At 39.8% G+C, this 25,480-nt stretch overlaps 1 protein-coding gene across 1 annotated transcript in view; it reads right to left on the bottom strand.

Moving 5' to 3' along the window:
• The window catches only part of LOC121527357 (contactin-associated protein-like 2), a 282,121-nt gene that overhangs the window by 156,705 nt on the left and 99,936 nt on the right, over positions 1-25,480 (bottom strand). Inside the window, exon 2 of the mRNA XM_041814293.1 lies at positions 3,724-3,834. Within this exon, the coding sequence (XP_041670227.1) occupies positions 3,724-3,834 (111 nt within the window). The remainder of the gene's footprint in view (positions 1-3,723; positions 3,835-25,480) is intronic.

Here is a 25,480-nt window from a genome sequence, read left to right as displayed (position 1 = left end):
CAAAAAATGACTACATAAGAGAAAATTCAACTTGGGATTGGACAGTAAAGTTTAAAGGATAGCCAGAATTTCAAATCGAGCAGGGGCCTAGAGGCCAAAAAAGCTTAGAATAATGGCATCCACCATTAATCTTTACATGGTGCTGTGGGAACAGGCATTTTAATTCTCCATCTCTACAACAGGAACCATGTTTACATCAGCTGACATCTGAAGAAAATGGAGGTATCAATGTAAATTGTAAGTTTTGTCACTTTGGACCCTTATGCAGCATCAGGGACAGTGTGAGAGTAGCTACACTCAGGATTATTCCTGCTAAACATTATTGTATTGGTGTTTACACATTGGCCTGGTCAGGTCAGGTATGGGAGCATATGCAGCACCTCAATGCCTCAACATTGGTCCTGTACTGCTCTGCCCTCCTGATGGCCATCCCCCAGGCCTATGCCAGGCCGGGTATCCTCCCGGCCCCCCGCCCTCTCCAGGACACACAATCATCCCCAACGTCTGGGTGAGCCCCATGGATCCTGGACACCCAGTATGTGGTGAGCTGGATCAGGCCTGGGAAAGCCCTCCAAGTGCCTGCAAAAGCACATAGTACGAGCAAAGACCAGAAGGCAAACCCTTGATCCATGGGTGCCCAGGACCCAGTGGGCTGAACCAGGCATCAAGGGTGGCCATGTACAGCTGGGAAGATAGTGTGAGACAACAGGCATCAGCCTTGTGCAAGTATGGCCAATGGCCATCAAGAGACCAGAGTAGTACAGGGCCAAGGTTGATGCAAAAAAGTGCTGAGCTGGCATATTCTCCTGTACCTGACCTGACCTGAAGGTTAATTGCCAGGGTCAAGGGTGCCAATGGGGACTTTGGACCCCATGGCAAAATTCGAACAATGCTATGTTGCAAAAAAATAACCATCATTCTAGACATTTAGGGACGCTAACAGCTGTCACAGCGTTTTGTTGTTGTTGTTCTGTCTTCATCACAGTTCTTGAATTTGCACATTGCAAAAAGAGTTTTGGGATGTGCATAAGCTTTTACTGTGTAGTTAAATGCATGCACATAACACCATGTCATGTCAGTAGTCAAGGATACAAATGCTTGATACCTCGGGGCTTGTGACTGGCTGGCATACAGCAGACAGAATCTTCACAGTGTCTGCACGCCTGCAGACGCACACACCACACACATGTAGCCTACAGCATCAAACTGTAATAGCTGTCAGCCTTCACAGCAAAGCTTAATATGAGTGCTTCGTCCCATTGATTTTGTGGCTCCCCTGCTCTACAGCCCTGGGAGATTGGAGCAGATTGGTTTATCAGTGCACACTCATGCCGCTGACGGCACATTTGGAGGCTAAATGGCACTGCTTAGAGGGGCCCATCTTCAGAGTATGCCTGCGTGGGTGCAGAGGACTATATCAGTATGTGTTTATTGTTGTGTGTGCACTTGTATGCATCAGCAGCTGTTTTCATTTTCATGAATAAATGATGAGTGTGGTGTATAATCCTGTTGAAATCAACCCAAGTGTTTCAGATGCTATTATGGCAGTGGAGTATGCTTGTTTAACGTGTATTTAATGTGTTTCATGCCTTAGTAGGTTATTTTTAAACCATTTTTCAACGTCTTTATGCAGCTTATATGTAGACATTGTTTCATTGTCTGAATGTAGTCTCCATTCAGACCTTTTTGGTCTTCTAAATGTAGTCTGTGTACATCTATAACAAAAGATTCTGTATCATGTGTTACAGCGGCTATGTTGCATTAATATGAATTTGGTGACTTAAGATTTTGACTTGATCTTTGGCGTGGTCTTGGGAAAAATGTTTTAAACCCACTGCTTTAGGGTGTTAATGTGACAATCTTAAGTGTAGGCATGGTTTGGCAGTCAGCCCTTAAATGTGTCATTGTTATTCCAGCCTTGCATATTATAATTCATGCTTTAACTACTTTACCCATCCCTATTCCCCAAGGATCTCCATGCTTAAGCCCAGTTAAGACAGCTGTATAAAGTCGGGTTTCTTTCTATCTTGGTTGTCTGTCTTTGTTTAAGAAGCCATTGTCTTTCCACCTCTTTCTGTTATAATTCTATTAGAATGATTAAGCACAGCAGATAGTCCTGCTTTTATTTTCCAGCTCTAAACTCTGTTGCCTGAGCTGTAGTGGGACTATATTAGATGGAAATGCATGAATTATTAATTGTTTAAACATAGAGGGGGTGTAACTGTGCAGCCCTCTCTCTCTTCTGTGGAAATGAGCTCCAGCCTGAGTCACTGCGATAATGAATAGAGCTGAGAAAAAGAGGGAAAAAAGAAAGAGAAATGTATGGAAAAGGTGGGGCGTCTATGAAAAGCTTTCACCCACTTTTATGTCTTAACCTTAACTTGATTTTATAGAACAATCATGGCTGATATAATTTGGCCCTTCTGACAGAAAAAAAAAATGACAAAAAAAACTCTTAAATGTCAAAGTGAAAACAGATTTTAACAAAGTATTGTCCATTAAATAAAAATAATGTAAAGTAAGTGACATAAATATTCACCCACTTTAAAGTGAATGACCTAATTCAACAGAGGTCCAGACAGTTGGTGCTAGAAGTCTCAAAATTAGAGAAATCCCCCAGAGTTCAGTTACATCCATCATCAAAAAATAAAGGAATATGGCACATGTGTAAATCTGCCTAGATCAGACCTCAAAAACTGAGTGAGCATGCAAGAAGGAGACTAGTGAGAGAGGCCACCAAGACACCTATGACTACTCTGAAGGAGTAGACTCAGATTCAATCTGGACTAGAGTTCACCAAAAGGCATGTGGAAGACTCCATGGTCAAGATGAAGAAAGTTCTTTGATCTGATGAGACTAAAATTGAGCTTTTTGGTGATAAGATAAGATGCTATGTCTGGTAGACACCAAACATTGTACATCACTACAATCACAACCTCCCCACTGTGAAGCACATGGTGGCAGCATCATGCTGTGGGTATGGTTCTCAGCAGCAGGCTCTGGAAGGATTGTAAAGGTAGAGGGTAAACGAATGTGGCAAAATATAGGAAAATCCTGGGGGACGATTTTATTCAGTCTGCAAGGAAACTACGGCTTAGAAAATTCTTCTTTTTCGAGTGAGAAAATGACCCGAAGCATAGAGCGAAAGCTACACAGAAATGGTTTAAAGACAACAAGGGGACTTTCCTGGAAAATCCAGATCTCAGTCTCTTGAAAAGGGCTGTTTGCACCTGACCCCTGACATAGGTTGAGCAGGTTTGAAAAGAATAATAAAGACTGAGACCACAGACTCAGTGCTGTGATGCAGCCATAGGTATATCTACTAATACTAACCTGAAGGGGGTAAATATTTATGCTATGCATAGCTTTATGCTATGTCACTAATTTCATCTTACATTTTTTTATTCAACTGACATTACTTAGTAATCTGTTTTTCATGTTGACAAAAAAGGGGTTTTTTTGTCAAAAAAAAAAAAAAATATATATATATATATAGAGAGAGAGAGAGAGAGATCATGGTCTATTTTTAAAATGGTCAAATTTCTGGGGGGTGGAAATTTTTTGAGGCACTCAACGAGAACAGAATGCTGAGAAAAAGAGAAGAAGGCAAACAGCTGTGTATGCTTTGACTTTTTCCTCCCACTAGGTCACTATTTCTGCTTCGTACAACTACCATGCATCTGCACATGTAAACTTATCGTGTGTTCTCCTGAGTGTGTTTACCTCCTCTCCTGTTGAGCTTGGCGTATCCAGGTGTGTATCCATTTGAGAACACGGATGAGCTGGTGAAGGCTGTGTGAGGGAGAGGAGAGGCCAGAGGCTCATCGCACTTCTCTGTGGAAAAGAGAAGAAATGGGGAAAAAAAATTAGGAAAGAAGAAGGGAAAATAGTGCAAATTGAACCAATCCCTGCCTCTTTTTCACAATCTAGCAGCTTTGATCTGTCCCTGACATTTCTCTCCAGATTTTACTGATCACTCCATGTCCCTTAGTTCTGTAACTGACCACAGTGTAAACTCACAGCTCTTAATGAGAAAATCAAGCAAAGTAACTACAGCTGTCAGGAAAAATCACTTTAATACAGAAAACAGATAAAATCACAGAGGCATGAAGTATCTTTCCATCCATTCTTTCAATCCCACTCACACACACAAACATGCTCAGCTCTCTCAGTTCATCAGGTTTCACATAGGGAGGAGCGTTGAACGGTCTGGCAGGTGGAGGCAGCGTATCACAGTAGAATGTGAGTGAAAGCTACTATCTCAGGCTGTTGGCTTTTTGGACACAGTGCTTTATCACATGTGGACTCAGCAAAAAATATCATCATCACAGCTGGACAATATGTGTCTGTTTTTAATGTGTTTAAAAACAGTGTTGTGTGTTTAATGTGTTTAATGTGTTTTAATGTGTTTAATGTGTCTTAATATTCTTAAGAAGAATATTGAATATCATTTGATTTTATCAGAACAGAACCCCGACAGGATGGTGAAGAATATAAACAACATACATATCATCTAGTATCCCTCAAATGTTTAGATTACAATCATGTAGGGAATCAAAAACATAAATGTATGTGTTCCCATTTTATCTGCATGCTGTGCCAAAGATGCACTAATCACACAGCAACATCTGTTCATGTAATTGAAGGCCTTTATAGGTTATTTTCAAGTGTTTCAGGGTTATTTTTCCCCTTTTTCATACATCAACACATCTGTTTTAACCTCCAGAACTAATCTGTGGAGAAACACAGATGCAGTCCTATCAAGACTGCTGTTATTCATCCTCACACATTGCCCCCACTCAAGAGGGTCTCTATCGGTGGGCAACGTTGTTTTGAACGTGTGGGGATTAACTGAAGGCACAGTTTGTAATCCTGCATGCTTTCAGTGAATCAGCATCAGGACAGAATCTGTTTATGCAGAGAGTGGGTGACAAGTGATGCAGTAGGGATTCTTCATTTATTTAATCAGCAGTAAGGAGAGGTAGGCTAGTGATGGATGGGTCAAATCTGGAACCTTGAAGCTCGACTTAATATAAGACAGTAGCTAACCAAGTCAATGAATAGATCTGGCTTAGCATATTCTTTATTTATTAGTGGATCCCTCCCTGCTGTACACTGGAGACATAGAGACATCAATCAGGCACCGTTTGTGCTCCAAATCAGCACAATGGGCAGAGCCAGGTGACTCTGAGGTCTCTATTTTACCGTGTTTCTCTGGTAGCTTACAGCAGAAATTTAGCTATTAACAATAATTTTATGTTGGGATTCTTTTACTCACGGGTCTGCAGAGCGTTTTCTATTTTAGGACGGCTGATGTGTTTTAATGCCAGAGCCAATAATCAAAGGATTAAAATAGGATGAACTTTTACGGACTGAAACTAATATTTGGTTAGGTCGGTACTTTCTGATCCCAGATTGAAGCAATTCAAGTCATACATATTACCTGGCTTGACTGATTAAATTCCTGAGAAGTGCATACAAGCCACCAGCCCCCCCACCCCCAAAAAAGCAAGCTGTCTCTATACACCTCGGGGATCGAACCTGGTATTCCTGCTCCAGGGGTCACAACGCTCCCTCTTGGCCATCCCATCTACTTATGAAATAATGCGTCCAAATATTAGTTAAATATCTACATTATTCAATGCCATATAGTGTTGTGAAACGATTCTGGAGAAAGGAAGTCATTATTTTCCTCACCCTTTTAACGAAAATATGAAAAATAACAGAATAATAAGATAATTTTCCTCCTAGTCACTGATGTGTGCGACTTTAGTGTGACTCGAGTCTAAGTTGCGGACTCGAGTCCCCATCTCTCACAAAGCTCACTTTGCACGACGCTGTATGTGACAATGTGTGCAGCTGGGCCTGTCCTCTGCTGCTCAGTTGTTGAGAATAAGGACGTTACAGTTTCAGGTGATGATAAAATATGATGCAATATACTGTACCAATTACTTGCTGTAAAACACACAGCTACTCCTCAGACTCCATGCTTGCTTAAATGCTTGTTTAGACCTTGACTCACCTTGCAAGCCTCTCAACCAATCAGAGTGCTTTAAAATGAACTGCCTTCCGTTTCTACTATACTTTACTCTCACATACATATATTCTCCTTGCACATACATAGACACTTCTCTCACACACACATATTCTTCTCTAATACACATATTTTGTCCTCGCACACACATGTATTCTTCTTTCACATACATATATTTGAGAGAAGAATATATGTGTGTGGAAGGAGAATATATGTATTCAGCACTCAAAAAATTGCCTTTGGTGTAGTTTTATTTCTAGACAAGGCAACGGTCAAAATGGACATCTTTCGACTCATGGTCTCCTTTAGCGTAGACAATACTGAAGAATACCACCTTAAGAAGTACATTAGAGTGTGCTCCTTTAATTCTGTCTTTGTGAACTGCCAGGAGGTCTGCCATCACTGCAGGCAGTGTGATGGTGTGTAGCTGCATCTCCCTCACTGGAAACACAAGGCTTCTCAACCAAATTGAACACTGGTGGGATCAGCTCTGCCAGAGTGACCAACACAACCACACTGGCTGATGTGTGACCAGGCTGGTGACCAACATGAAGAGGAGGTGCATGGCTGTGTGTGGTTCTTCCACACGCAAGACTATGAGGGCTTTTTCATTTAGAAGAACCATTTTCAACAGCCTATTATGTGTTCGATGACATTTTAAGTTTTACTGTAGAAGTTCACCAGTGCAGTCTTTGACTGATATTTAATTATAGCTAGATCAACACAATATTCTCCGAGCATTTGAATTATTCTGAATAGTGTTGTTGGTCTCCTCATGTTGATGGACAACACCAAAGAACCAAGAACAAAGCTGTGACAAGCACTGCATTTTGTTGTATTGAAGCAGGCATGTTATGGCATGTGTCAGAAGAATGATGCGGCCTCTGTTGTAGCTTACTGGCATGACTTTTATTTAAATGATTGACTGCATTTGTTTATTATGTTGCTGTTCTCTGGATCAAAAAAATAATATGTATGAATTAAGTGTAACTGGGGCTTTGTTTCAAGTTTCATTGGTGAATTTCACAGTCTTGAAAATACAAGTAGTACATCAGACACTGTGTGTTTTTCCATATTAAAGTATTTCACCTTTACAAAACCAACAAGTAAGTTTAAACACAGTCCAGAGTGCAGCCCTATAGGTCATATTCTCACGACTAATGCTTGAGATTGCAGCTGCTGATATTTTCCCGTGTGCCAAGTTCAAAGTAAGGTTCTGTATGTTTAGCTACTTTAGAGAAAGCAAAGGACTTCATCCATGTGCAAATGTCAGCCAATTCCCTGGGGAGCGAGATATTCAGTGATGATGGGATACGATAAGAGAGGAAAAACTCGAATGAGAAGTGAAAAAGGTGCAAAGAGAGAGATGAGAGTTTTAAAAAGCAAGAGAGGGAGAAGACAGGTGGGTAAAGAGCACCTAATGTCTTGACATTTCTTGCTACGTAAATAACTTGGATGTGGAGAAATAACAACCAAGAGATGTGTCAGATGGCTGCCCCCATGTGGGACCAGACCAGAACAGACAGGGTTTGGCCTGGATGTTTAAAAGGCTTCACATTTCTGCCACATCACTTAAGCTAAAGGAAGTTGAAGAACATCCTAAATGTCAGGTGGCATAAAATCAAAGATTTTAGGCAGCCCTCCACAACCCCCAATGAGATAAGTGTTGTGGAAAACGGATGGATGGATAAACTCTTAAAACAAGGTTTACCATCAAGATGGGCACACTAGGAAAAAACTCTGGCTGTTGTCAGTTTAATCAAATTGTGGCAGATGGCTGTGCCTCAGTATGTCTGGTTTTGTTAGAGGTCTCTACCTGTTCACATTGAACATTTCCTCTATACTGTTGCAAAGTGCATGCTCATAGGTGGGGTACTGTAAATTATACTGTGCAATATGCTAAACATGATGAGTTTTTTTTTTTTTTTTCCATTTCGGCATTGCATAAATAATCAATAAGTTTTTGTAACAACTGGGTCAGTAAGTCAGTCAGACTGCAAGAATATTCAGCATCCTGTGCCAGACTGCCCAGCAGACTGAGGAACAAACACACAAAACTTGGCTGTCTTTATCTAATGACTGTGGAGTAGTAGTGTAGTGCTGTCAAGTCAGTCCTCACAACAAGACTGAAAGTTGAAGGTTGGGGAGTCAAGGGCTTTTATTTTCTGGGCTCTAGTCATGAACACTGCGTAAGCTGTCAAAAGTGCCAGCAGCTGCACGGCGATACAGTTTGACTCTCCAAAAAGTCAGTGAGTGGGCGACTCTCCATCTGTGCGTGCTTCCAGCTCTGGCCTGGCTGGGAAAACACTCACACTTTTTCCCTTTATATCCACATTTCTGTGTCACTCCATTCAGAGGATATTCAGGGGAGTGTGTCACCAAATTGCTTCTGTGGAAACTCCTGCAGTGACCTTATGTCTTATGTAATAATGAACAGCCCATCTCATTGATTTTGCTTGATAATTTTCATTGGTCTAGCTGAGGTTTTTATCCACAGGGAGAAACAGAATTGAACTTTTGCAGTGACTGTCTTCATTTTGGACAACCAGCCTTCAACAGCAGGTTGTTTTCTTTTAGATACAGTTTCTAAGATTGCTTAAAAAAGCTTCAAAATCTGCTTTCCATATTTAAAGAGAACATGCTTGTTTGGTTCATAAAGTGACACCTTATAAATTCCCACTTATAAATACAAATACAGTCAAAATATCTATCACAATAACAGAAATCATTTATATTTGAATAATACCTTTATGTTTGCACTGTGAGCAGTTGTCTCTCACATAGAACCTGTGTTTCATGGACAAGTTTCTACAGGAGCCTAGAATGGACAAACCATAAACTTGTAAACAATAGATTCAGTAAAAAGCTACTTATATCACGGTCTTAGTGAATACTTAATTCTGACTGACTGGAGGGTGTCCATTAGTTTTGATGTTTGAACAACTGTGGAACTTCTCAAGTGGTTCCAGTCAAAAAATCTGCAGACTGAATAAGACTTTCCTCCAGGATTTTCCAATATTTTGCCATATTCATTTTACCCTCTACCTCTAAAAGCCTTACGGAGCTGGCTGCCTAGAAGCATCCCCACAGCATGATGCTGCCACCACCTTGCTCCACAGAGGGGATGGTGTGTTCCATTTTGGTCTCATCAGACCAAAGAACTCTCTTCCTCTTGACCATGGAGTCTCCCACATGCCTTTTGGTGAACTCTAGTCCAGATTGAATCTAAGTTTTCTTCAACAGTGGCTTTCTCTTTGCCACTCTGCCATAAAGCTTTGACTGGTGAAGAACCCAGCCAACAGTTGTTGTCTGCAGACTCTCCCATCTCAGCTGCTGAAGCTTGGAACTCCTTCAAAGTAGTCAAAGGTGTCTTGGTGGCCTCTCTCACTAGTCTCCTTCTTGCATGCTCTCTCAGTTTGTGAGGATGGCCTGATCAATAACTTTTTGTATGAGTGTTCTTTTGTTTTCATGGTGTAATGGTAGCCAGGAATACTGAATACTGAATTATATCAGTCACTTATTCTATATCACATGTTCTTTTTTTAATGGCATAACTGAGAAATCTGTTTTCACTTTGACATGAAAGAGGTTTTTTTTTTTTTTTTTTTGTCAAAAAGCCAAATTATATTGACCATGATTGCTTTATAAAACCAAAGAGGAGTACAACTTTGTTGGGCATTATCATTTCATATTTCACATATAACTTTGTCATTATTGGTTTTCAGGGCCTTTGAAATGTTAAATGGAGAACACTAAAACCTCAGAACCCAGTTGAATTCACATGGAACCCAAGTTGGAGAAATTAATCACTAAGGCCTGAAGTTTCAACATGAAGAGGGAAAACTATATCACAATATTCTGCAGATTTTCCTTAAATACTTTCATCCACATTAGATGATAAGTAAAGATTTAGCTCTCTTTTATGGCCTTATTAAGATCAAATCTCCAGTCTGAAGCTCACTGACATTCTCAGATATGAATCATTTGTCAGCTGAAATTCTAAAGAAAGATGAGTTACTTCCCCCCCAAATCTATCTGTCTTTGTTTCAGTTTGTGTCACTTCCCTCTCACTCTGCCTCAGGCTGAGTTTCTTTGCTATTATATTCTCTTTTTATTCAGTATAACTTTTCATCTTTCTTTTCTCTTTGTCCCCCATCTTTGCTGCCTTTTCTATATCTATTTGTTTGGTTTATGTGTAATCCAGTGTATTCTTAGCTCCAAAAGCCACCATGTTTTATTCTCCTAATTGGGAGCTACTGTATTTTATGAAAAGTAGCACCATTTCTTCTCTGCCCGTTTATTCGGTACACTTTTCAGTCTTGTTTATTTCTCTTTCAACCATGCAATCCTCTGCATTTCCTCAACCGCTCTCCAACTACCCACAGCCAACCCCCAGGCGTGCCAGCTCTTTACTTGAGCTCAATCAACATTTTTTTTGCTCCCAGTTCCCTTCATGCCTTGGAAACCTCACCAAACAATTTTAGTCAACAGATCTAGAGCCCTGTTCCAACATGAGCACAAAGCAGGGACATGAGGGGATGTTTGGGATGGAGGAACAGTGTATAAAGACAGAAATACAACCACAAATCATACACTTGTACCTTTTTCTGGTCGGTACTCTCTTCATTTTGCATTTGCCAAGAGCTATTTGACTAGATTTTTAAACTCTAAATAAAACAATTGTTTTGACTTTGTAAAGGCTGGTTATAACTTTATTGGAAGACACTACAAGTGCTGATAAATGGTGAGAACATCAATGCTAACCAAGCATATGTTTAGCTTTGTTTTCAGGCCATATATCTGGCAGTTCCAAGACAAAAACTTAGATTCAGACTTGGCTGCATTCAAATACACCAAACAATACAAGTATCAGTTTCTGATTCATGAGTTGTTTTTCTTTGTTGGATCCAATTTCACAGCCAACTAAAAGTTTCAGAACACCCAAGGCTGTATTTCACCATCACCATGAAAACATCAAACATTCTAGCTAAAAAAAACTGGCAGCATCTCAAGTCCTCACAGTTAGTTTGTTGTACCAAATGCTGGCAAATCCTTACAAAGTTTGTCTAATAATTTCGCTATGTATAAACTCCTCAGTCAACACTCAGCTAGCCCAGCCAGCTCAATAAACCCTCCCAGGCCTGCTGTATATGTTCATCTATTATTCATGCAGATAATTAAAGGGATGCTCAGGATCACTGATGGTCTGTTTCACTGATAATCCATGCAGCCTCACGTTGCTTTATGGGTGGTATGTGGTGACAGGATGCCCCCCGGTTAGACTCGTCTGGTGTTTTTTGAATTCAGTTTTGGAAAGGGAAGTGGGACAGATGGATACGTGCATTTTTACAAAGCTTGTGTTACGGAGAGAGAGGTGGATTATAGAAGAAAGGAAAATTAAAACCTGCAAGACAAAGGCAGCAGTTTACCAAAACAAACACAGTGAATACAAAGTCCTGTTAGGTAGTTATTTTTGAGCTCGATGTAGTGACAGAAGTCATTACAGAGGTTGCAATTAAGTAGATTTGTCTGTGTTAACTTAGCTCTGCTTAAAACAAGTGGGAAGCAAGACTTTGTGAAAGTGATAGGCATTGTGTTTATTAAGAGGGTAATTATAGTGTTGGACTTTACAGCTATACAGCACCAATTTTAACTAGAAAAGATCTGTCAATGTGCAATGCCTATAAACACTAATAGAAATTGACTAAAAATAAGTGAACGCAAAAATATTCACCCCCTTTAAAGTGACTGACCTAATTCAGAGAATTGATTATTGTAGTCTCACAATTTAGTGACATTGGGATCACCTGTGTGTAGTGATTGGTCTCAGTGATTGTAATATAAAGACACTTGTGTCTGAAAGGTCAAGTCACTGGTTAATCTGTATTCCTGGCTACCATCACACCATGAAGACAAAAGAACACTCCAAGCAACTCAGAGAAAAGCATATTGAAAAGTCTATAAGTCAAGGGATGGATACAAAAACATTTCCAAGGCTCTGAACATCCCCCAGAGTTCAGTTAAATCCATCATCAAGAACTGAAGGAATATGGCACATGTGCAAATCTGCCTAGATCAGGCTGTCCTCACAAACTGAGTGAGCTTGCAAGAAGGAGCTTCAGCTGCTGAGATGGGAGAGACTCTGCAGACAACAACTGTTGGTTGGGTTCTTCTCCAGTCAAAGCTTTATGGGAGAGTGGCAAAGAGAAAGCCACTCTTGAAGAAAACTTAGATTCAACCTGGACTAGAGTTCACCAAAAGGCAGGTGGGAGACTCCACGGTCAAGAGGAAGAGAGTTCTTTGGTCTGATTGCGTGTCATACTTTGTCCTTCACAAAGATTCCAAACATTTCCACAAAGAAGCCTAAAAAATAATTTAAGTTTCAGAATTTGTATGTCTTTTTGCAGTATCTGAACCCCATCAGGATTGATAGCGTATGAGTCAGAACTCTAAAAACTGCAGTTACATCTGTCTATTCTCAACCTTTGCTCCACTTCTGAAGCCAGTAATAAATGCCCTAACTAATCCCTGCTCGTATTAAATCATGACAAAGCACTACTTGCACAAGTCTTTCTTCATCAATGCAATTCAAACAGACATAAAAAGAAAAAAATATTTGCATTCAGTGATCAGTATCAAAATGTTGAAGGCAAATCTGTGTAATCTTCATGGGAATTTGAGTTGAAATAGAACCAGCATACCAGTAATGCACACTTTTTTTTTCCTTCACTCTGTTTTAAAACAACAACTTCATCAAAATCACATCACCCTGCGTTTCTGCTTTGGCCCTTTGACCTGCTCATTTGGTGCCAGGTCCGATTGGTTATAGCAGCCTGACTCAGTGAACTCTCGGCCAGGGCTGTACTGCTCAGAGCTGCATGAAGCATGACCCTCTGTTCCTCACTGATACACTCCACCTTCCAAAGCTAGCATGCTTAAAGGTGTGTGCACAGGTGTGTGTATGTTTGAGAGTGTGCAAAAAGGAATAGAGGGTGCAAACTGGCACTGAGAAAGAGGACTGTAAGAAACAGCGGGCAAAATACAAACAGCAAGGCAGAGAAAGAAAGCAAATGTGTGAGAGGGTTGTCTGTTCATTGTGTCTGATAGCTAGAATATGGCATGCTTAAATCACTCCTATAATAAATGGCTTGGGCGTCATGAAGGTTAAATCTATACATGAAAGTGCACAGCAAATTTGTGGCATGGATTTTATTCCATTTGCATTCACAATCGCCATGCAATTAGCACCAGATTTACTGAGCTAGCAGCTCATTACACAATCAATGACTGCAACTGCCCTCCATTTGCATTTGTCAAGTCAAGGAGGGTTCAAAAGATCAGCATATTCAGAAAAAAATATCACAGTTATTCTGTCATTAGAAATACTTAATAGTGAAGAAAAGGATGGTAATTGCGGTGCCTTTTAAATGAGGTCAGTATGAATCACTGATACATCTTTAAATAAAAGCACAGAGGAAAAGATCAAGTTCTGTCAAAATAAAGTGGTTCCTAAAAAAAATGTGTTCATGTCTAGGGCACTGACTGTATATAAAGGTGGGCGCCACCACCTCTGATTGTGGAAAGGGAAGCGTACCCCAGACACATCAACCACTAACACCTTTGACTTAACATTACTTGGCGAAACACCCATTCAATTTATAGATAAACTGGCAAAAACCCTTTAGGTAAGCCAAGGTCTCATCTCATCATTCCTCTGCTACCTTACTTATCTTATTATTAATCTATAAGAGACACCTTGTTTGAGAAAATTCTTTTGATGTGCATTTTATTTAGAGTTTGATTCATGTCCTATTTGTTAACACAGGGGAGGCCCAGGCTATGCTACAGAGGCCTGACAGAAATGGGAGCTCCAAAGGAGACATTCAGGTCTGAACACCACACAGCTGAGCATTTCTACAGTTGGCATGGTTCGGTGGCACAATGTATAATTAGCATCTTCAATAATTTAGTTACAATGGATACATTTGTAGGGAACACTACCTTATCATGCAGGCCGTGTGAACCTGAGAGCTCTGTTGTGAGGGAATTAGCTCCTGATAGGGTCTCCCAAGGCAAACTGGTCCCGGGCGAAGGGCCCAGACAAGGGCGACTCAAACACTAACCACTAAATGGCAAATTGGGATATCAAATACCTCGCCTGGATGTGAATGAGGTATCTGGGAGAGGACGTGGGGGGTACTGCAGGAATATGGGGTCAGCCATCAGGTCCCCGTATAGCCAATGTGTTCCCATTGCATGCTGGCCTCCACCAGGGCTACTGCTGATCTCTGATTCTGTGATTTTCATGGACAGGATATTGAGGAGGGTTTCCGATTCAGGGACCTCCGAATTCTGTCTTTGCTTTTTGCAGATGATGTACTTCTGTGGCTTCCTCAGCTGGGGACCTCCAGCAAGCACTGGGAGCTAAGTATGTAGCGGTCAGGATGACAGTAAGTACCTCCACATCCACAGCCATGGCTGTCTGCTGGAAATGATGGATTGCTCCCTCTAGGCAGGGAGTGAGTTTCTACCTCAGGTGAAAGAGTTCAAGTATCTCAGGGTCTTGTTCACAAGTGAGGGTAAAAGGGAGCGTGAGATTGACAGGAGGACTGGTTCAGTGTCAGCAGCACTGTTGGCGTTGAGCTGGACTGTTGTTGTGAAGAGGGAGCTGAGCTGAAAGGCAAAGCTCTCCATTTACTGGGCGATCTACCTCCCAACCCTCAGCTCTGGTCCTTAATTCGGGTAATAACCAGAAGAACGAGATTGTGGATACAAGCAGCTGGAATGAGTTTTCTGTGGAAGGTGGCTGGGCTCAGGGTGGGTGAGGATTTCAGATATGTGGAGAGCACTAAGAGTAGAAATGAGCTAGTTGAGGTGGTTGCCTCCTGGGTGCCTCCTTGTGGAGGTCTTCAGGGCGCGCCCTGCTGGTAGGAGACCTCTGGGAAGACCCAGAATGTGCTGGAAGGATTATATATCCTGTATGGTCTGAGAACACCTCCGAATCCCCAGAAGAGGTTGGAAAGTGTCGCTTGGGAGAAGGATGTCGTGTTGACTTGCATCACCTGCTCATACCACGACCTGGCCCCAGATAAGTGGTTGAAGATAGCTGGATGGACTTTTTACATTTATAGAACATGTAAACCATGTGTGACCAACACATTTATCAGACTATCCATATTCTGATAACTAATCATTTCAAATTCTGATTGTTAAGGATTTAACAGGCTGAAAATGTGGCAGAAATTCTGGCTGATAACTTCAGGTGGTGACCTGGATTAGTGATTATAGTGAATCTGAATGCTTTTTGGATTTTCTTATGTCATTATTTTGGACAGAAACAGTCAAAAGAAGCATGGAATTGAATTTCCTGCTAATACATGAAATTCCATCACTTACTTTATGTTATAAATTTAGTGTTTACTGGTCATTTTAGTGTAATATATTTCCAAATGCAATTGTTTTCACTGTTTTGATGCAAGATTTTGGCAAATTTTTCACATTCACAGTTTACGAATTTTGGAAGTTGACTTCCAAACTGTGTTCATTGGGCGCATGTGACCCCCAGGGCACCAGTTGCCCAACCCTTGTTTGGATTACATGCGTGAAGTCTGTGTCGAATTGAGCAGGGAAAACTGCATAAAAGGAGCAACAGTGTAAAATCTAACCACTAATTAGTTATAATGCATGCACATACATACTGTATATGCACACTCATGCAACAGGAAGTCCAGCAGTAGAGTTCTATTTGCAAACAACCTTCAGGAAGCCTGGCACGTTAGGGTTCCCTCACCATGCAGGGCCTCCCTTAGGTTATAGGGAATCATGAGGCTGAGTGCATGGCCATGCTTGACAATGCAGTGAGGGTTTGTGTATGTGTGCATCTATACTGCTGGCTAATGGAAACTCAAGCTGTGCTACGCCCCTGCAGTCAGTGGGGTTTTCTTACAGGGATTTAGCATTGTTCCCTGTGTCAGTTATACCTGGGAGTGCTAATGGTGATTAGCATTGCTCCTGGACAAGCAATACAAAACAAGGCTTACAGGGGTTAGCTTTGTTTGTGCTGTGGCATTAAAATGATCGTTGTGCTTGTGTATTCTGGAACAGAGATGTTCACAAAATCAGCTGCTTTTAAATGAGATTCTTACTTTTGCTGCACATGAGGGATAGTGCATTTATTTCTGAAACAGCACAGTGGAAGCGAATTTGGAAGCTTTTCACACTGATGTTCCTCCTTGCCTTTGAATCTTTTTTTCAGATTCCATGTCCTGGTCGATATCTATCCTTCCTACCTCCCTGTATTTCCCTTTTCATGCTTCTTTTTCACTCCCTCACTGATCTACCCTCCTGTCTGTCAATAACAATCTCTCCTTCTCCATGCCTCCCTCTCCCATGATTCCATTTTAAATTAATTATTTTTTGAAGCAGGGTAAGGTGGAAATGGATTAATTGTGAAAGCTGCTAAAGATGAAGAGGAGATGATGCTTAGTGAGGGGGAAGAAACACATTGGGTATAAATGAAGCAGAAAGAGGGATAGAAGAATGGAGCATGGTCTGTGATGGAAGGAAAATATTCACAGGTAGAAAGACATTGGGGTGACTGTGCATGAAGAGGAGCAGTTAAACACATTATCATCAAATGACAAAAATAAAAAAAAGGATTCTTTACACAATTAATTGAATAACACACTCAAGTTCCACCTACATGCAAAAGGGGAATTTCCATGCCAGCAAGGTCAGGATGCCGGTGCTGTGCGAGTGCATGGATGTGAGAAACCTTAATTAGATCCCATGAAGCCAAACCAGCCTGAGCCATTTTCCACCTGACAGCAGGAACACAGTAGAAGGTGTTGTTTACCTCGATGACATGGAGGTTTGATGTTCACTCAGACTGCAGAGAGCATCTGTCACCTGCAGCTTTTAAAATCTGCAAGTTACCTTTATTTAGAAAGGTGTTAAACAGATGTGTGAAATAAGTGTGATCTGATTTCATTTTTAAAGAAGCCCTAGCCAAGACAGCAGCACAAGAGCGACATGATATCGTACAATCAAGATAAATACAACTAAAAATCAAGCAGCAACATATAGGGTAGAAAAGACAGCCAATTAGGAAGTGACAAAAGTGTTGGTGTCAATAGAGCTAAGGAAGTACAAAAATACCATTTAAAAACTGAGAAATAGGAGATTATGCAAGATTGTGTACATATGTTTGGCTTTTCATAAACAAATCAGTAAAAAGGTCAGAGGTATGTGAACAATGGTTAGGCTATAGCTTTGCTTTAGCTAAGCTAATGAAGCCATGCTTGCTACATAGTTAATGTTACTACGTAAGCCATTGTAGCTGCAATAGGTTTAGTTTAGCAATGTGAAATTTAGCAAATGTAGTTAATGTAGCTATGTTACTTACATATGTATTGTCACTATGTAGCAAATTTAGAAAAGTTTGCTCCAGCAATAGTTTTAGCTAAAGCAATGTGATTTTAGTAAATGTAGCTAACAAAGCTATGTTAGCTATGTATGTATTGTAGCTATGTAACCAATTTAGCTAAGTTAGCTTCCGCAATAGGTTTAGCTTTAACAATTTTAAATAAGGGAAATGTAGCTAGTGTAGCTATGTTAGCTACACATGTATTAAAGTGAAATAGCTAATGTAGCCAAGTAACCTTCAGCAAACACTGCATGAGCTAATGAAGCTAGGCTTGCTATTTTGATAATGCTACTAAACTAATATAGTGGTGTAGGTTTAGCTATGAAATATTTAGCCAATGTAGCTAACATAGCTAAATTAGCTACCTATGATTTGTAGCTACATAGCTAATGTAGCTTATTTAGTTCAGCAATAGGTTTCGCTTCAACAATGTGGCATTTAGTAAATGTTGCTAATTTAGCAATATTAGCTACATATACATTATAGCTACGTAGCTATTGTAGGTAATGTAGCTTCAGAAATTGTTGCATAAGCATACGTAGCCAAATTAGCTTGTTAGCCTTAGCTGTAGCTAAATTAGCCATGTAACTATTTGATGTGAATAAAATGTGGGCTTATGAGAAAAAAATGCAAAACTGTAAAAAGTGTAGTCTTCAGCTACATTAACAATGTAGCCTACTTAGCTAATGTTGCTTCATAAGCTTTAGCCATAGCTACATTAGCTGTGTTAAGCTGCTTTCATGGCAGACTATTTTCATTTTTTTCCTGTAAGTAGACTGTTTAGTTGTCTTTATTAAATGTTTTGTAGTTAGGTAATGCAGGCCAGGTTTTTGACTTCAAACTTTTGGTATCATAGCCCTAACCTTAACCCTTACCATAACACTATCTGGAAGTTTTATCTGATTTTATTTTGAATGTTTTAGCGTGCATTTCCTTCCTGACAGAGGAGGCATCTCACAGTTGTGGTCTGCAAAATAGGGTGTCTGCAAGAGATAGTCTGCAGTCAGACTGTCTTGAAAACAATGATATTTAAAAACACAAATGTAGGTTATGGATTGCTAGTGAATGGACCAAAAGAAAAAAGAGAAGTAAAACAGCAAACAAGTTATTATGGCCAAATTATATGAACACACTGATTCAATGTCAAAGAATGTCTGAGAGATAGGCATTCTGCACCAAACAATCAAGAGGAAACTAATAATGCCAAATAAGACAAATGGACGACCCCTAAACAAAGAAAGAGAAACAAAGAAGACAAAAGAATACCTAAATACTGGCAATGCATGAAAGTCAGCCTTTCATCTTTAAGAAGTTATGCAGAGAAGCACTTTTTACAAACATACTACCTTATTTTATTCAAACTTTGTAATTAAAGATAATTAATTCTGAAATACCACTTAGAAGGGAAAAATGCAGAGTAGCTTGTCTCACTGCTCATTAGCTGTGCAACCATGCAATTTAAAAAACACCAAGAAATAAACAAGGCTTTTGAGTTGAAGGATTCTTTGAAACGAGAGTTAGTTAATAAAAAAGGAGGAAATCATACAAAGTCTCTCTAGTTCTAGTTAGTTTTACTGTGTCCGAACAACAAGGCTGAGGGAGGAAGGAAAGAACTTTCTTGGGCAAAGTCGAAAGGCGGGAAGGGGCAGTTATTGATGCCACAGTAAAACTTAGCCAACAAATATACAAATCCATTTTATCTTAAACTGTCTTTTCTATTTGATTCATCCCTCACACTAGATGCCAACACCCTTTACAGCTGCATTTACAACGGCTGTAACCATCAATCCACTGACTGTGAGGCTGAGATCAACCAAAGACTCAGAATGGTGCATGGTGTGATGGGTTTGCTGAGCAAGACAGTGTGACGTTCCTGGTATCTGAGTTTGTGGATGAAAGTCTTTTGGTCCTTCCTGCTTTACTATACTCTTTTTAGACCTGTATGTTGGCAGATGACCAGAGGAGCTGGCTGGATTCCTTTGTGACACCTTCTCTTCAGCATATTATGGGGTATAGTTGGCAAGACCAACTATATTGTGTCCAATGCTGACGTGCTCAGGAGAGCAGGGATGGGAAGAGTCAGCTGCTTGGTACGGCAATGGCAGCTGTGCTTTACGGCACCTGGCGCACTTTCCAGGCCTGGTTAAGTTCACTGTATACCACATGCCCAGGACCTTCTGAGCTGTTCCAGATGCTGGCTGCGACTGTGTGCATAGTGGAAGGACACCTGGAGAGATGGGACATGGGCCACTTCAAGATATAACTTTGTAAGATATGGTTGAATAAGGCTGATTAAGTGGAGAGGAAAAAGCACATTGTTCTGTTGTTGCTTCAAAAGAAAACAATCATTGACAATCTGGAGTGACATCAGAACTCCTTTCACTTCTAATCAACTAAACATGATAACACGGATACAGCTGAATAGTCTGCCGGCTCAGGGAGTCAGTTTAATAAGAAACCTAATTACTGGAGACAGAGAGGCACTGGTATGTCTAAGGCACAGATAAACACAAATAATTATACAATAGCAATTTAAAAGTTCAAGTCTAAAGAGAGAGCATCCTGTTTGTGGAGTGGAAAGCTGCTGTTTGTTTTAACCTAGCTAGGGGAGAAGCAGAAGGGAAATAAGGAGAGACTGAAATCAAACAAAGCATTTGGGATATAGCACAGCTCGACTTACACTTGCAGCCACACCAGTCCTCCCCACACACCACAGAGATACAAGGTGTAAGCTACAGTTCCTTTATGTAATGAAGATCCCCCCAAAAAACCAACAATTAAAACCCAACATGGAAGTCACCCTGATATATTCCCATGGGAGACGGTGAACAACATCTGGGATGAAAAGTGAGGAAATAAATAGAGGGATGTGTGTGGTTAACTAGCTAAATAATATATCAAATTAGACAAGATTTACAAGCTAGTTAAACTAATTATCTATCTGTTTAAAATCCTGGTCACATGCTCTGTTGAAACTGTTATGAAGCCTCACACCTCTAGTAGACGCTGAAGTTTCAGTTAATGCCCTGCCTTCCTGCCAAATTGATGAGTGACTACATTTACCTGCAACGAGAAACAAAGGCTGGCGGAGCTACATGCTAACTTTAGCCACACTCTAATGGACATAGCAGCCTCACATTAATACACACAAAATTGTTTTTAATAGTGTCCATTTCCTGGAGAAAAACACTTTTGATGTGCTTTTGTATGTCCCCATACAAAAAAAAAAACACTGTATAATGAATATAAATCTTTTTTTTTTCTACTCTGAACTCTCAGACCTTTTCATTAGCTTCAGTCCTGTTTATTTAAATCGGTTGTTATATCATTTCAATTGAATTGACCCTTTAAATGCCAATCCAAGGGTCAAAGCCTAACATTGTGTCTCAGTAGTAAACACAAAATTGGGGTAATTTTCATAAACCAACTGCTCGATAAGAATTTTATCATTGATTGACACTGCCTGAGAAATTGAACAGGAAAATTTATCATGATCAGTGTTTATTTGAATTTACATGGGTAATTTTTTAATTTTAAAAATCCCACTTTCTAAGTAAAGAGTAAACCAAGTCTGCATCAAATATCTTCCTTAACAAAAATATTAGTTTAGCATGACAGAGGTATGATATAGGCAACATGATAAACAATGGAAAGTCCAATGTTTGACCTGATATAACACACAGTATAATAGCTGTTCAGGTTTTTAGTAATGCTTGTTCCGGCAAATTATCATGAGCGTTATGATTCATAATTATTTTTGTTTCAGTAATGACTTCCTACCATAATAAGACATTTTGACCTGCTTGTTATGTAAGGGTCAATGCCCGACGAGGTGTCCAATTATCAGGGATTAATGGACGACGCGGAGGTGTGAACCGTCCAACGCGAAGCGGAGGACGGTTGACCATGATATAATAGCTGATTACTAACATGCTGGTGTCCATTACCTCTCCAGCTCTCCAAAGCCAACACATCTCCATATGTTTATTTGATACTCATGATTTAACCAATCGCTGTCCATAGCCCAGGGGTCATCAATAGAAATTCCCCAAGGTCTGGTTCGACAAAATTTCCTCAAGCAAAGGTCCGGAATATAATTTCACGTAACCTGTAATTTAATTAGACCCATTTAATAAAAACAATGAAAACAACAATATTTTCATGAACTGGAGGTGATGAAGCAACTATAAAAGGTTAAGTTCAAGCTCTCTTTATTCAGTTACTGTTAGCAAGACAAAAGATGGAATGTATAACAGCTAATTCACATATGTGCAGTTCATTTTAGCTGTGGGAGGTAAAATACATGGTACATGTACCTTCAATAAAGTCAGTTAAAAGAGTTCAAAGATGCATGAACCTGAGTGACTTTAAACCACTATCTTTGATAAAACTCCTGAAGAAAAAATCTAGAGAAACTTTAAAGGAAGGTCAAATTCCTGAAATACTTCCTACCGACAATGCCAAAACAAGAGACGGGTGTGCGTTCTTCAGCCAATATGCAGAGTTCAATTGAAAAATTAGTATCAGTACAGCATGTTTTCACAATTAACAATCCTACCCTATAAGGTTCTTGGCAGACGTCACATGATCTAGAAGAGCCTGAACACATACAGCTGTCATTAGTCACTCAAAGGGTGCATCTCTCCATTTGTTATAACTATTAGATATATATATATATATATATATATATATATATATATATATATATATTATACAGTATTAAGGTTGTTTGAAGTCACATGATCCAAAATGCTTGTTGGGGGTCAGGAAGTGAGTCTTTACAATGCGAGTACACCATAAAAGTTACCACCATGATGAAATGTTTTTTCAACTGTACTATGTGTCGTCTTACAACAGCCCTTTAGCTTAAAGGTGACACTCTATTTCTACAGCCACCTATCCCATCCATGTGTGAAACCAGTTTAACCTGCAGAGACCATACTCCTGCAGGAACATCTCCTCAGTCAGTTTGCCAGTTTTCACACTGAGACATATGATTGACTTCAAATTTACTCGGTTTCAAAGCTCAAGATTGCCTGAACTCTCTGGTCAGTGTCCTTGCCAACCTGTTGTCACATCTATTATGGTGCCATGTGGGGTACAACTCATTTTGATTTCAGGGCATTAGGCAGATTGGTTGGCGCATTTAGAGAGCGTGATGCTACTTGTAGTCTATAGTGCACCCGATTCTCCCACGCCTGCTGTTTAAGTGATGCTGGAGCAGATTGTTTATGACAGCTCTCCAGCTGCAAACAGCAGACTTTGTTCTGCAGGATGGTTTCTATTACTACAGCAGGAGCACGCACACCCTCGCTGTGCAACACACAAAGAGACTCACGAATAAAAAATGATAAATAGAAAATTCAGAGATCAAAGCATACACATTTCACCCACAGGAGTTCACATGTACATGATGTGTGGGGCAGAATACCAACACCTGATCACTAACACATTCTCACTGATGTAGCCATCAGAGACTTCATTTTCATATCAAATATCATTCCAAAGAGGAATTCATCAGACATATTTTAAAGAATTCTGCTATTTAGACTGCTTTTAGGAGAGATTTTTGTAGGTAGGATGGTAAAATGATTGCACAGTTGATCTTTTCTGCAGCAAATTCCAATGATAAAAAGGCTCTCTGCTAGTTAAGGCTATTAAGAAAGGGCAGCTGCATGATGGGACAAAGTGGGAAAGGATTACAAAGTTTTAATGCATGCAGGTGCATTGTTTCTTAACTCATTAGCGCCAAATAGTAATGTCCAAAAGAACATATTTTTTTAAACGATCTATATTTTACCCATCAAGAGCAGGCAATTTTGTTCATCAAATGACAATAACTGTGTCAAAACAACTGATACCACACATAAAACAGTCATAATCATACCAGGGGCACTCTAACATTTCCTGCTTTATTTCTTGATGTAATATTAATTTTTTAAGTAGCATTCTCCAATTTTCTTCCAACAGTCATGGTGTACCACCTCTCTTACCCAATGACTCTTGGGATTTGCTCTAGCCCCCTTACAACCCTTAAAGGTCACACAAATAATTATAATAAACCTTTTCAGGCTTTTCCAACAAAAATATGTGCCCCTAAGAATCAGACCCAGTGTTTTTTCAGTGACAAACTTTACAGGCATGTTTGGGGGACCTCTGAGACCAATATAAACTTGTCTTAAGGGGTAAAATATGTGACCTTTAACAGAAACAATGTTTTAAATACTGAATGAGTGGGTGGCTGGCTGGTTGGTGGATTTTTCCTATGTAAATGAATCTGCTATGAAAGTTATTTAAGAGATTTTTTTTTTTTTTTAACAGTAAAACGAGCCATGAATGGAACATAAGATTTAGTAAAAGCAGAGAAGTTGTCCAAGATGATGAATGTTCTGAGTGCCAATGTAAACGTTCAATAACTTGAACTAGTCGTTAAAAATGACCAATGCCTCAGTATAAGGGTGAGAGCAGGAATGTCTCCATTGATAAAGAGACAGTTCAGCAAATTTTGCATGGAAATTTCACAGTGGAAAAACTATTCAAATTTAAGAGGCATTTAGGAACAAATTGAAAGAAACCCATTTTTTTTTTTTTTTTTTTTAAAAAGGAGAAATTGTATGTGATCAAGGTTGGATCTTCCAATATGATCCTGAGACAAAACAGCAGTCAATGCATTGAAAACGTCATTGTCATCAAAGAATGAAGAAAACAGGGCAAAGTAAGTCCACATTCAAGGCCATGATGATTGTTTTCTTTGGGTATCATTTTGAAGGAGTGGGTTCCAGACAGGTCAATGGTGAATCAACAGTTATAAACAGGAAAAGACTGAGAGATAAAGTCTGAAGAAAGAGACCATGACTGTGGAAACATGGTTTCATTCTTCATCAAGACAACATGCCAGCTCCCACTGTGATCTGTTGTTGGCTAAGAAGAAACTGTTTGGAGGGATTTTGTTTGCTTGATCTGCTGGTGTCCATTTCATCAGAGGTGGAAGATGAGTAAATTAGTTGTGTATGAGGAAGTCTTCATCGTGTTTACGGCACTAACTGATTGGTTTTGGAAGACTGGCAGTGAAACTAGGGTCAAAACTTCTATCACTTTTCCCACTGTCTTTTAGGATTATTTCTGGCGCTTTTGCCTTTGTTCAGGTAAGACAGCTGTACACCAAACAGCACCAATATTGGGAATCAATCCCACAACCAGTGTGTTGAGGACTCCAGCCTTTGCAAATGCGCACCTGGTCTACTGTGCTAAACCAGGACCCTAGACTTTAGCTGGGAACTCTTTAGCAAAGGTGAATAGGGTCTCTGTGCTATCCTAACTTTCAAAATTAGTTCTCCAGAAAGGTTTCATTTTTCTCAACACTTCTGTGTCTATGTATAAAGAATATACCAACGAAAGCTAAAATTTACAATCAACATTAGCCTTGATCTCTGAAAGCTGAATGGGAATGTGATTCTAAAATATTTTAATCATCTATGAAAGTGGTTTCTTTCTCTAACCCACATTAAAACATTCTTTTCAAAATCACTCATTTATATTACATTACTTTTCTAAATTAAAACTCTGTTCAATAGAAAATAAGTTAAAATATACCAAAGCACTTGGAGTTGGATTTATTTAACATAGTCTAATGATAAACCTATTTCAGACTTGCCACCCACCTCTTTCAGCAGACTTGTGCATTATGCTAAGCAATGTGCTTTCAGTTCTACCCATGTGTTCAAGAGCAAATGCTCCATTTCTGTTGTTGGGTTACATATTTCTAAAGCACGGAATTAATTTGAATAAAGAACCTGATCCAGGGAAAAGTGCCTTCCTTCTCACATAAAAATTTCCATCACTTCCTGCAGATACACTCAAACTAACAAGGGTAGACAACAAATGTCATTGCAGCCAATACGCAGACAGAATGTATCAGCAATCTGTCATGCTGTTCACCGAGTCTGCACAGCCTAGAAATGACTGTTTACCATTGAGATCAGATGACAAACAGTCTGACGTTCAAACTAAATTTACCAGAA

The sequence above is a fragment of the Cheilinus undulatus genome, linkage group 19 (assembly GCF_018320785.1).
Source record: "Cheilinus undulatus linkage group 19, ASM1832078v1, whole genome shotgun sequence".
Lineage (NCBI taxonomy): Eukaryota > Metazoa > Chordata > Actinopteri > Labriformes > Labridae > Cheilinus > Cheilinus undulatus.
The sequence above is the reverse complement of the archived record's forward strand: the minus strand, read 5'-3'. Positions and strand labels throughout refer to the sequence as shown.